The following is a 13,098-nucleotide window of genomic DNA, read 5'->3' on the forward strand; positions in this document are numbered from 1 at the left end:
TGGACACTCCCAGCGTCTCGCCTCCCTGGCAGGGTGCTCAGGGGCAGGTGACCTCCTCTCCGAGTCAGTGTCCTCCTCTCTAAAATGGAACTATACAGGCCTCAGGGCACTCTGGCCAAATGTTTACGAACGTTTCTGTGAAAACCGTGGCTGCTCAGTGTGGTGGGACGGTGGGACCGCGTAAGGTTTGCGCCTCTGCTTGCTCCCAGGCCTACCGCGTTCCCCAACCTCCCTGCATTAGGGGACACTGTGGGCAGGTCTCACCCTGCGGAGCCAGAAAGACGCCCCTCCAGACCTGAGCACTGCCCAGCGGGGCCCTCCTTCCCTCCCTCGGGCTGTGGAGAGAGGTCAGCCTCGGGACCTGCGTGGAAGACGCCAGAGCCCCGCTCCTGCTCCCCGTGCAGCTCTGTCCACGGCAGGAGACAGACCCACGCTGCTGTGGCCACTGCTGCGTCTGTGCTGGGGCCGCTGGCCTCTGCCAGCCAGGCTCACCTCATGCGAGGCGATGGATTAAAAAGCTCACACGGTAAGTACTCGATACAATGACTTTCTTTTGCTACAATTCTCTTGGGAAATATGCAGCAAAAGAACATTCTACAGAGGCTGTGTTCGCATTTACGGAGGCCCCCGAAGACCTGAGACCAAATGGATGGAGTCACACGCCCAGGCAGAGAAGGTTAGAGGGTCTAGGAAGTGACTTAGAAAGATTTCTCTTGGTGAAGGCCCTAAGAAAGATATGAGTTACTTCTAAAACTATTTGTTTTTCACAGTTAGAAGCAGTGAACATTAATTTTGGAGAAACGTCTTAACGTGGAGTAAGAATTGAGGTGATGGCAAAGAAGTTTCTCAACATGCTCATGTGAAAGGGCAAGCTACGCCGCTCGCCACAGCCTGCGCAGAAACGGGCCACCTCGCCCCCATCTCTGACCAGGGACCTGGGGCCACCTCAGCCCCTGCCCTTGACCTCGGACCCGGGGCCACCTCGCTCCCTGCCTTTGACCTCAGACCTGGGGCCACCTTGCTCCCCATCTCTGACCTCGGACTGGGGGCCACATCAGCCCCTGCCCTTGACCTCGTATCTGGGGCCACCTCGCCCCTTGCCTTTGGCCTCAGACCTGGGGCCACCTCACCCCCCATCTCTGACCTCAGACCTGGGGCCACCTCAGCCCCTGCCCTTGACCTCGGACCTGGGGCCACATCACCCCCGGCCTTTGACCTCAGACATGGGGCCATCTCACCCCCCATCTCTGACCTCAGACTGGGGGCCACCTTGCCACCCTCCCTTGACTTCGGATTTGCGGACACCTCACCCACGGCTCTTGACCTCGAACCGGGGACCACCTCGCCCCTCGCCCTTGATCTCAGACAGGGGGCCACCTCGCCCCCCGCCCTTGACCTCAGACCGGGGGCCACCTCGCCCCCCGCCCTTGACCTCAGACCGGGGGCCACCTCGCCCCCCCGCCCTTGACCTCAGACCGGGGGCCACCTCTCCCCCCGCCCTTGACCTCAGACCGGGGGCCACCTCGCCCCCCGCCCTTGACCTCAGACAGGGGGCCACCTCGTCCCCCGCCCTTGACCTCAGACCGGGGCCACCTCGCCCCCCGCCCTTGACCTCAGACCGGGGGCCACCTCGCCCCCCGCCCTTGACATCGGACCGGCGGACACCCCGCCCCCGCCCTTGACCTCGGACCTGGGGCCACCTCGCCCCCCCACCCTTAACCTCGGACCTGGTGCCACCTTGCCCCCCACCCTTGACCTGGGGCGACCTTGCCCTCCGCCCTTGACCTTGGCCCAGGGGCCACCTTGCCCCCTGCCCTTGACCTCAGACCTGTGGCCACCTGGCCCCCTGCCCTTCACCTGGGACCTGGGGCCACTTCGTCCCCTGCCCTTGACTTCGGACCTGGGGCCACCTCGTCCCCTGCCCTTGAGCTGGGAAGTGGCACCCGCACCTAGTACTTGGTGAGTGTCCCCCACGAAGATGAAGTGGAGCTCATCCCATCTGCACTCAGTTCAGACCTGGCAGAACATTCCGGAGTCCCTTCCTGCTGCCCTCTCTGCCTGACTCCTTTTGCTCTGCAGACCTCCATCCTGGACCCTCTCTCCTCTGGAGCTTCCTGTGCACCTGGTGAGGTGCACCTGTCTGTTGTTACGTCTCAGGTCCCCCCACTCTGCATCCAGTGGGCACACAGCTGCTTCCTATTGTAAACGCAGGCTGGAGCTGCTTCACAAATGCATGAGTCGCTGACTCGTGGAGACATTTCTCAGTGCCCGCACGGGCGCTGGACCAGGGGCTGGGGACAGAAGGAAAGCAAGTGGTCTGCCCCCATAAGACAGGTGTTGCAGTGGAGCCGGCAGGGGCTGCGGTTACTCAGGACTGAGCAGGAGGAGGGACCATGCTGCTTGGACAGAGGAGGCGAAGGTGTCACCACAAAGATAAAAGGGCTCAGAGATGCTGGGAACAGCACAGCACTGAAGACTCTGGGCTCTGGCCGCCTGGACCCGCACCCTGGCTCGGTCAGTGAGTGACCGAACATCTCTTTGCCTCAACGTCCCACGAAATCTCAAACTGACATATTTAAAATGTGATAACCATCTTCTCCCACTTTAGGTCTGAAGGTTTGTGTTCCCCAAAGTCTGTATGTTGAAGTCCCGATCCCCAGGGTGGCTGTATTCAGAGACGGGGTGTCCAAGAAGAAAACGCAAGTTAAGTGAGCACAGGGTGGGCCCTGATCTGACGGGACCAGTGTCCTCATAAGCAGAGACGCCAGAGCCTGAGCCCTGCGTCTGAGCAGGCGGCAGGCGGGCTGTGCGCAAGCCGGCCGCGAGCCCTCACCAGGACCCGGATCGGTGGAGCCCCTGGAACCGTGAGGCAACAGCGTCTGTGCTTCAAGCTGCCTGGCCGGTGGTGTGCCGCGATGGCAGCCCAAAGACCGAGACTCCCACCTCTCTAAAATGTAGCTCTGTCCCGAGTCACCCGCCACGCGGGGGCCGAAGCTGTGGACAGCCTCTTCCTCCAGTGCTCGCCCACCTGGCCTGCTGCCTTCACCCCTAAACGCCACCTGCCGTTCCTCCTGCTGTCAGAGGTCAGGCCTCTTCCTTCTCACGTGGCTTCCTGGGACCGGCTCCACCTGCCTGCACGCCGCCCGTGTCCTCTCCAGCCTCCACACAGCCCAGCGGCGCCGGCCCCACCCTCGATGTAGCATTCTCCCCTGCGCACCTCATCTCCCTCAAAGCTGGGCTCGAGTCCTGCTCCCAGAGACAGCCTGCCCTGTCACCACACCTGGACAGACACTCATCTTCCGTGTCCCCGACGCCGGCCTGGTGCTACCTCCTGCGTCGGAATGTCCTTTCTGTCAAGTCACAGCGTCCCCTACGATGCAGTCCCTTCCCCTAGGAGCAGGCCGTGGCACCGGCTGGGTGGAGCAGACCCTAAGAGAGAAGGTGTCTCGTCCGCGTCAGTGGAACCAGTGAACAGTGACGCATCAGCCGGGCCCAGGCAGGCGGGGCCGTTTGCAGGTTCAGGCCTCCCTGGGAGGAGACCTGGCGGGTCTCACTTTCCTGGGCAACCTTCCCAGACTTCCCTGTGTCCGACATCAGTCTCTCCCAGGGCACGTCCCACATGGCACCCCATTCTGTCCCGACTGGACGGTCTCCCGATCCCTCCGCCTGGTGTCTGAGGTGCTCACGGAACCTGCCCCGTCCCACGGGGTTCCCAGCCGGGAGCCGGCTGAGCCCCACTCAGGATGCACCATGGCTCTGCTGCGCCTGGTGTGGGGCAGCCTAGTGCGGAGCCAGAAGGCTCCATGGACCCGGCTGGCGTCCCCTGGCTATGACAGGCGCTGCCTTCACTTGGTGGCAGCTGGGACGGGAACATTTTTCTGTCCTAAGTTTTCTGGACTTGCACTCCCTGTGTGTAAAGCCTGCATTTTCCATCCTGACTGACTGTTGTCACAGGGTTCTCTGAGTGACTCTTCCCCTGCGGCCTTCAGGATCTGCCTCTGGTCCTGCCCTCGTCCCTGGGAAGGACAGGCAGCTCCTGCCTGGCCCAGACTCTCACCTCGGGACCTTTATGATCACAGTGTGACATCCACTCAAACGCCACGGGAGCCAGAGCAGTGCACCCAGGAGCCCCACCGTGGGCGCCCGGGCTCCGAGCCCTCCTGGACGTCCACAGGTGCCACTCCCTAACCCACAGGCCTGGGCACACAAAGGCACGGGACAGGAGCACGCGCCGCACAGACAGCCCCTGGTCTTTCCTTCTCAAAGTCGGACGGCAAAACCCGAGAGGAGGGGAGCCGGGACGTGGGGCTCTGCCAGGGCGCGGCTGTCGCGACGTCCCTGCTCAGGCAGAGTGCCCGAGCGCTCCAGTGCCTCCTGGGAGAATGTCCCGACCATATGTCACACAGAGTGGTTTTAACAGTTTTAAACATGTTGCTGATAGTCAAAGATTTGGGGGAATATGAGCTTTGGAAGGCACACTGGCACTGTGTCAAAATCTGAGAACAAGTGTTTTTGCTTCCAGGACTGTATCCTGAAGATGTGGCTTTGCAGGGCGTGTAGCTGTGCATGGAAGGGTGTTTATGTGGAGCCCGTCGTAAGGGGACGGTGGTGGCACAGGTGGTGGCACAGGCGGGGCGCCAACCCAGGGGGGCCGCAGCCCCGTGCTGCCGCGAGGGTTCATCCACGAGAACTGGACGCACCCACCCACTGGGTGCTGGGGCCGTGCTGGTGACCACACCAAGCCCTTGTCCCTGGGCAGGGGTCTGGGGACCCCGGGATGTGCTGTGTAAAAGGGGAGCTGACGGTGCCAGCACACGCGTGTGTGTGCGTGCACGTGCGAGTGCCCTGGCATCGCCATGTGCGATCTGTTCAAGGGCAATCGAAAGAAGGTGGAAACCACCTGCCTTTGGGAAGGGAGTTGAGAGACCAGGTCAGGGAAGCACATTTGGTTTTCCTTTAAACTCGTTTACATTGTTTGCATTTTGTACCCGAGCAGAAATTTCTTTAATAATTAAAAAATTAGTCCTTAAAAGTTTTTTAAGACTCAGTGGCACACGTCCTGAACACGCCATTACTCCTTTCGGTTTGCGTGTCAACGTTGCTCTTCCGCGTGGGTGGTTTTGCAGACGGGTCAGAGAGGCGCGTGCACACTGTGTGGAAAGTGACAGCAGCAGAAGGGACCCCTGTGCAGCCTCCCCACGGCCATGGCATCTGCATCACGCGCGTGACACCTGCATCTGACTCAGCGTCCCCTCGGGACTCCCCCTGCCGCTGGGGACCGCGGGCCTGCAGGACTGCACCAGCCTCGGAGGCCGCCCCTCAGATCTCGCATGCCCCACGCCCCGCGCCACCCGACCCACACAGCAGGCCTCTCCCAGGACTACCTAACAGCACGCATTTCCTCTTAAATTAAGCAAATAAGAGTGAGAGAAGCTGGCTGGATGTTTGGGAACTTTCCTCGCGTATCTTTGGCACAGGATCCGCCGTGAGGCCGCCACTGCCCTTTCCCCAAGCGAGGCCTGCAGAGCGCGGAATCTGGAGACGCTCACGTGTGTCTAAAACTAAAATCTATTTCTTACTGTGAATCCCGATTAAAAACTGCAAACCCCTGCCCCACGACGCAGCTAGGGTTGGGGGATTCGCGCCTTCATACTAGATTTGAGACTGCTTCCCTCTCCCCCCAAACCTCCGAGCCTCCTTAGTTTGATGCGACAGTTCCCGCCTTTTCTCTCTGAACGGGTGGCGGCGCCCACGCCCACACCTGCTCCCGCCACGGCCACGCTGGAGAGCTGGCGGCCAGCCGTCGGGGCCACGGCCCAGGACGTGCCCACTCACCTCCGGTGCGTGAGGAAGCTGCCGCTGACGTGGCCCGACCCGTCGCAGCCTGGCGTGGGGCAGGACATGCCCTCCGTCTTGACCGACTTCCACGAGAACTGGGAGCCATTGAGGTACCCGTCCTTCTGCCTCTTGGCCGCCAAGGGGCACCCGGACGCGCTGCGGTGGGAGGCGTACTTCCCTGTGATGTGGCCCTGGCCGTCACAGCCGGGCACCGGACACCTGCACAGCAGACAGAGGGGACACTTACTGTCCTGCCACCCGGACCTGGCGGCCTCCACCGCAAAGTCAGGGTGACTGACAGGTGGGAGGAGCGAGCCCTGGGCTGTCCCCAGGCGGGCGGGAGGCAGCAACGGCGCCACCTGGTGGGGGAAGTGAGCATTTCACCCACGAGGAAAGACCACGGCCGAGGAGGAGGCTTCCCGGGAGGGGTGTCGGTGCCTGGTGGGGTGACGGGCCCAGCATGTCACACAGACCCGCCCAGTTTGCTGCAGCCAGTGCACACGGGTGTCTCTTACAAAGACACCACTTTGGAACAGAACCAGAGCTTTTCTGTGAGAAAAACGCAAAGTCACGAGACATTATGGGGTAATTTTTTAAGTCCGTCTTGTGCTCAACAGCCAGACGACAGTTACTTGTTTGGCTGTGTTCTCCAGAGCCCGCAAGATGCCCTTCCAGCTGGCACAGAGACAGGGCGGGCACGGAGATGGGGTGGGCACGGAGACGGGCGGGCACGGAGACCGGTGGGCACGGAGACGGGGAGGGCACGGAGACGGGGTGGGCACGGAGACGGGGAGGGCACGGAGATGGGCGGGCACGGAGATGGGGTGGGCACGGAGACGGGCGGGCACGGAGATGGGGTAGGGACGGAGATGGGGCGGGCACGGAGACGGGCGGGCACGGAGATGGGGTGGGGACGGAGATGGGGCGGGCACGGAGACGGGCGGGCACGGAGATGGGGCGGGCATGGAGACGGGCGGGCACGGAGATGGGGTGGGGACGGAGACGGGTGGGCACGGAGATGGGGCGGGCACGGAGACGGGTGGGCACGGAGACGGGTGGGCACGGAGACGGGTGGGCACGGAGACGGGGGCGGGCACGGAGACGGGTGGGCATGGAGATGGGTGGGCACGGAGATGGGGGCGGGCACGGAGACGGGTGGGCACGGAGATGGGTGGGCACGGAGATGGGGGCGGGCACGGAGATGGGGGCGGGCACGGAGACGGGTGGGCACAGAGGCGGAGACGGGTGGGCACAGACACGGGGGTGGGCACGGAGACGGGCAGGCACGGAGGCGGGCACCGGGATGGGGGCGGGCACGGAGATGGGTGGGCACGGAGATGGGGGCGGGCACGGAGATGGGGGCGGGCACGGAGACGGGTGGGCACGGAGACGGTGGGCACGGAGATGGGGGCGGGCACGGAGACGGTGGGCACGGAGACTTGGGGGATGGCGCTGGCGCGCAAGCCCCTGCGCTGGCGGCTGCTGCAGAGCTGCTCTCCGCAGCTCGGGCTGCCAGACCCAACCCCCCCAGGAAGGTTCTGACGGCAGGCAGCACTTATGTTCTACAGCATTTGCATTGTCTATTTATCTTGATAATTCTTAATTTTTAAAAATAATTAACACTTTAATTCATTTTTATTTTAAGATTTTTCTCCAAAGACCTTGAGTGCGACTAAAACTTCAGGCGTTGCGCCGGGTGTGCCGTGTGGCGCTGGCGCGGGTTCAGGACAGGGGCCCGTGGAGCTGCGGACGGGGCCTGGGCCCCAGTCCTGCCGCGGGACCGGCGGGGCAGACGGGGCGCTCTGCGAGCAGAGCCGGGGTGTGGGCAGAAGGGCCTGTGGGTGCTCAGTGCCTGCGGCCCCATCTGCCTTCCCAGCAAGTCCGGCTGCTTCTGCCACAGGACGGGGAGGGAGGTTTGGGATTTGGTTCCTCAGACCGTCGGGGTGGGGGTGTTTATCAGCTCAGTGCCGGCCCCCGGAGCTTGTTGGCCAATCAGCAGACGCGCTCTGGTGTGGGCGGTGACCTGGCTGCAGTGATTGACGCGGCAAACCTTCCCGCTGGGACCGCGGTCTCTCTCCCTGCTGGTGCGCACCTGCGCGCGGGAGCGCCAGCCCAGCGTCTGCCCGCCGGCCTCCTACCTGATGGGCTCCTGGTCGTCCTTGTCCTCCTTGCTCTGCGCCACGCGGATGCCGCTCTTCTTCGCCCTGGGGCACCCTGAAAGGCTGAACAAGAAGCGCGGCTCAGACAGCGCCACCGTGGGCGCCGCAGGGCCCGGACCACCCGGAGGCTCCGGCTTCATTCTCGCCCAGGCCTGTGCTTTGGGCGCCACGTCCTCACCCCGGCGCGGGCCTTTCCGACACGGCCCTTCCACGCCCCGGCGGGAAAGAAAGCCAGTGAGGGCTCCAGGGACAGGGGGGACTGGATGGCGGAAATGGCGGGGCTTGTCAGTTTGGAGGATAAAGAAGCAGCCAGAGTTACCCAAGAAGATGCTGAGACAGACAGATACAAAGAGAGACAGAGAGACACAGAAAGAGATAGAGAGACGCAGCTAGAGACAGAGACAAGAGACAGAAGCAGAGAGACACAGAGACAGAGAGACAGAGAGAGGACAGACATGTGCTCAGGGACCCGAGGGCCGCAGGGGAAGGCGCGGCCTTCCCAGCTGGGGCTCTCGTCCCTCCTGTGTCTGGGGGTGACGGGCCAGCGGGTGCTCCGATCTAGCACGAGCACAGGCCGCTGGCCACAGAAGGTACAGTGGGGGGCTGAACATGCTTATTCTTCCTGAGTTTCAAACTTTTGGATTCAGAGGGTTTGCAAGTGTTTCTAAAGGAAGTTTCCAGCTGGGACAGAAAGAGACCGCACAGGAGAACGTGCAGAGCAGCTCTGGTGTCTGCAGAGGCGCTGACGGACCGGGAGTTAGAGGCGTGCTGGGAGGCAGGCGTCCGCGGAGAGGCCCAGGGCGGAGGACAGTGGGCGCTGACGGACCGGGAGTTAGAGGCGTGCTGGGAGGCAGGCGTCCGCGGAGAGGCCCAGGGCGGAGGACAGTGGGCGCTGACTGGGGCGCAGGTGTCCGGCATGGCCGTCCCACACCTTCCTGAGCTTGTTCTGAGTCTCCGCAAGACGCGGGTCCTGGGGTGGGACCCCGCCCCGAAGGGTCTCATTCCTGTCCAGCCCTGGCCACCTCCCGCGGGACGTCTGCTCGCTCCTGTGGGTGCGGAAGGCAACGGGCCACGGCAGCCGTGCTGGGGTCAGAGGGGCCCCCACTCCGTGTCCTGTCTCCTCCTTTTACAGGAAAAGGAAAAGAGGAGGAAGGAAGAGGAAAGGCGAGCGGCCTGAGCTCCTCCGGCCTCCGGCTGTCCCTTTTCCCACAGGAAGTGCAGGGAAGCCCATGCCCCACAGCGCCTTCCTGCTGGTGGCCTCACGTGGCCTCCAGGCCTATGACTGGCATGTCCTGGGTCTCCCTGAGTCCGTCCACCTGCAGCGCCCGTGGTGCCAGTTAGCACGGGGAGCACTGCCCGAGCTGCGCCAGCGCACGCCCTTCCAGAACTTTCCAGCCCCTTTGTTTCTGGGGACGAGCCCCCTTCCCCCGCAGCCTCCACGTCCCTCTGTCCGTCCCTCCTGGGTTCCTTCCCACCACCGCATGGCCTCAGCTCGCAGGCCCTTCGAGACACCCTGGGCCCCCAGGCCCCTGCACCAATCCCGGGAGCTCTCGAGGTGCTTTCCACGGCACCATCCAACTGTCCCCTCCACAGGCTCCTGCAGGAGTCCTGTTCCCGGAGTGTGACCCACACGCCTATTCCCTGTGCGCCCCAAGCCCCGGCCCAGCGTGCGCGGAGCGAGTGACAGTCAACTGTGGAATGAATTGACAAATGAATGGAAAGAGGAATGGGTGGGAGAGCCACGGAATCCCACCCCGGGGCCCAGGCCAACCCCCAGGATGGATGTGGGGGGAGCCGAGCCCCTCGACCCCAACCATGAGGCCTGGCCCGGCTCTGCGATGCTCTCCCGCCTTAACTCTGCGTGACTCCCCGTGGACCTGGGGGCCAGGTGTGGCTCTGGACGGCCACCAAGGCCTGGGCTGGGATGGAGATAAACCCACAGAGCAAACCAGCAACATAACAAGGTTTGGCTCTGACAACTCGGCGACCTCCAGGAAGCCCTGGCTTTGGCATAGCTTCCGGCCAGGAGCCCGAGAAGGCGCGCCCTGGGCCCAAGGACCCGTCCTCGGCTTTTCTAGCTGTTGGCAAGTGGGGCCTGTCGGCTCCGTGGGGCTCTGGGGCTGGCCCAGGGCGCCCATGAGAGGCTGGTACGGGGTGGGAGCTCTTGGAGACCTGCTCGCCGGGGCAGCCCAGCGCCTCTGCCCGCTGGGTCCGGCCGGCCCCGCCGTTCCCTGCAGCGTGTCAGGCCCCAGAGCCCAGGCCCGGGTCTCATCTCGGGGGCAGAGTTTGAATGCTGGGCTGCAAGTTCGATGCTCCCCACTCCGTGCTGGTTTCTTGCTTGGTGGGAACACGGAGCTTTCCCTGCCAGCCAGCCAGGCGCCGGGACGGAGGTGCAGTGGAGCTCAAGCCTGTTCCAGACTTCAAAACGCTCTTTCTCTGCTTGCAGCGTGGACACGGAACCTGTCACTTGCGAGGGACCCAGAGTGCAGGTTCCCTGGGGCCGCCGTGCTGGGGAAGGTCTCGGGCACCGGCTGACAGAAGGACTGGGAGACGCCAGGTACTCATGGCCCAGTCTCGGCCCAGTCTATGAGTGTCAGTTTCCCCATCCGTGCCACAGGCGGAAATGCTTCATCCGGCCATAGAAATGGAAGTGACGGTGGGACGTGAGGTGCTGTGCAGGGGAGGTGCTCGGTGACCCACACCCTTTGCTCTCACCCGTGTCTCCACTGTGTCCCTTTGTAGGTCCAGAAGTCACTCATCCTGTTTTCTCCGTGCGTTGCGGCCCCTCCCCGGCCGTGAGCTCGGGCGAGGGAGCAGCCCTCCCTGTGGGGCGGGGGCTGTGACCTGCCAACTGCTCAGGGCCCCACAGTTTAGGCCGGCGTGTCTGGGCCCATCTCCCATCTCTACAGGGCTGTGGTCTTCTCGCCACGCCTTCCTTCCGTGGCTGCAGCAGCAGGCTGGCCGTGACTGACACCCCTGTCTCCACCCACCCTTCCCCGTGCTCACCTGGATGCACCTTAAGAATCTCAAAGTTGAGGCAGGTAACAGAGTTGGGCCCACTTTATCTGGGTCTCTGACTCTGATAATGAGATAATGACTTCCCCTGGGACACTGGTGCCCCCAGGCCCTTCCTGCCTCCCCCTGCCCCCAGGAAGGCCCCCCTCGCCTATGCCTCCTGCATCGTGGGTCCCAGGACCCCCCCCACGAGGCCGCTCCCTCCCGGCAGCACGCTCCCCAGGCCAGGGCCAGGCCTGCGGCTCCCACTTGGGAGTAAAGTGACCTCCTCATAATGAACTCGTCAAGTCAGCCACTCCACGGCCTGACACGGAAACCCTAACCAGGATGAACGATTCACTGTCAAGCGATGCGGGGCCATTGTGTGTCTAGTACTCACTTGAAACTTTTTAAGTGCAGGGAACGCACAGACGCTCCCAGGATGCCTGCGCCCTCTGGGCGGAGGAGCGGCTGGGGCCGGGGCTGGCGGGGTGCCGGTGAGCTGGGTGCGGGCTTGGTAGCCCAGACTCCGGGTTCTCAGGACGGTGGGTGTGCAGGGAGGGGCCTCGCCATGTTCCCAGGCCAGAGCGTGCCGGGCCGCCACCCTGCCAGAGCCCGGGGGCCGACTGGCTCTGCGCTGGCCAGCGAGCAGGCGCCGCGGGGGCCGGAGCCGTGTCAGTAGATCCCAGCAGCTCCTGCGGAGGCGTCCCGTCGTCCATCGTGCGGGGAAGGCCCGGCGCTCCCAGGCAGGCAGCTCCGTGTCCAGACAGGCGCCACCAAGCCTGGCCTCTCCACTGCCGTCAGGGCCTGGAGGCCCTCCGTGTCCTTTGGGACGCTGCCAGTTGGGTAAGAGCGTCCCGTGTGACGGCGACATTACACGTGTCAGGGCTCACGTGAGTTTTGGTGCGTGGAAGTGCCCAGCAAGTTCCGTCTGTTGTCGTCACAGGCTGTGCTGGGCCCTGACGGGCTCGGCGGTGCTGGTGCAGCTGGCTCCCGCCTTCCAGTCGCCTGCGGGAAGCAGACGCCACCTCGCGCCGTAGCAGCGACTCCGGCCCGTGGCGCTCTCGCTGTTTGTGTGACCCTGCTCACCAGGCACATGGGACGCCGGGACGGGACGAGGACAGCGGGAGGCCCCGGGACGTGCCTGGCAGGGCTGGATGGAGCGGTCGCGGCACCCGCAGGGCTGGAGCTTGCAGAGGCAGGAGGTGGCCTCGGGAGGGTCAGGGAAAAGGAAAGAGATGGCTGGAAAACAAGAGTTTTGGGAAAAGCCTGAGAAGCCTTTTTGTTTGTAGACAGAAATACGAAGATACGCCCCGCTAACGCCTGAGCTCCGTGGGTCCCTTTACAGGCTTCTCTCTTCCCCAGGACGGGGAGCGAGGCAGCTGGCAGGGATTTCTGAGGAAACGCCACAGCCAACGAGCACTTGTCAAGATGGATTCAGGAAGGTCTCCGACGCTGTGCAGAGACGGGAGCAAGCATCGGCACCAACCCACTCCGTCCGGGCGGCCCAGGGTGCTCCCTTCCAGCAGGGCCGCTCTGCGGGCGGTTCCACCCACGGGTGCTCCAGCTGCAGCTCCGAGGCGTCTCCTCTCGGCCTCCCAGTCTCCTCGAGGTCAGGCAGGAATGACACGCCGACGGCTCAGTGTGGCTGAGACAGTGGCCGGTGGCGGCACACTCACTCCCGTCACAGGACCCGCCCGGCGGGAGCCGCGCAGCGTGACAGCAGCGAGCGCCGCCCTGTGCGTGGACAAAGCCTGCCCGTGCGCGGGTCCCGCCAGAGGAGGGAGCAGTGCACAGACACCAGGCGCCGGGTGCAGCCGCGCCCCGAACACGGCTGGGCCATCGCTCTGTGACCGCACCTCTTACTAGGGCCCGTGGAGGGGGCCGGAGGTGCCTCGGGCTCATGTAACTAAACACTTATTATGGCACAACTGGGAGAAAGGCCAGTGAACCACGGTGCAGGTGACGTTTCCTCTCTAGCTAGCATGTGGGTAACACTATCTTCACCTTCCTGGGAAACAGACAATAGCAGATTCCAACTGAAAGAAGCTTTTCTAGCTGTATTTATGGCCACAGACCTGGAGAAGTTTGCTGGTTCCCCCGTTGG

General features: G+C 63.6%; 1 protein-coding gene across 10 annotated transcripts in view; it reads right to left on the reverse strand.

The window, feature by feature from the left end:
• MYT1L (myelin transcription factor 1 like) overlaps positions 1-13,098 on the reverse strand; it is a 462,697-nt gene that overhangs the window by 30,213 nt on the left and 419,386 nt on the right. For all 10 annotated transcript variants that reach the window (XM_076000516.1, XM_020288690.2, XM_076000518.1 and 7 more), the window contains exons 20-21: positions 7,977-8,060; positions 5,836-6,057 (exon numbers count right to left, since the gene is read on the reverse strand). In XM_076000516.1, the coding sequence (XP_075856631.1) occupies positions 5,836-6,057; positions 7,977-8,060 (306 nt within the window). The remainder of the gene's footprint in view (positions 1-5,835; positions 6,058-7,976; positions 8,061-13,098) is intronic.

Source organism: Microcebus murinus, chromosome 3 (assembly GCF_040939455.1).
Source record: "Microcebus murinus isolate Inina chromosome 3, M.murinus_Inina_mat1.0, whole genome shotgun sequence".
NCBI lineage: Eukaryota > Metazoa > Chordata > Mammalia > Primates > Cheirogaleidae > Microcebus > Microcebus murinus.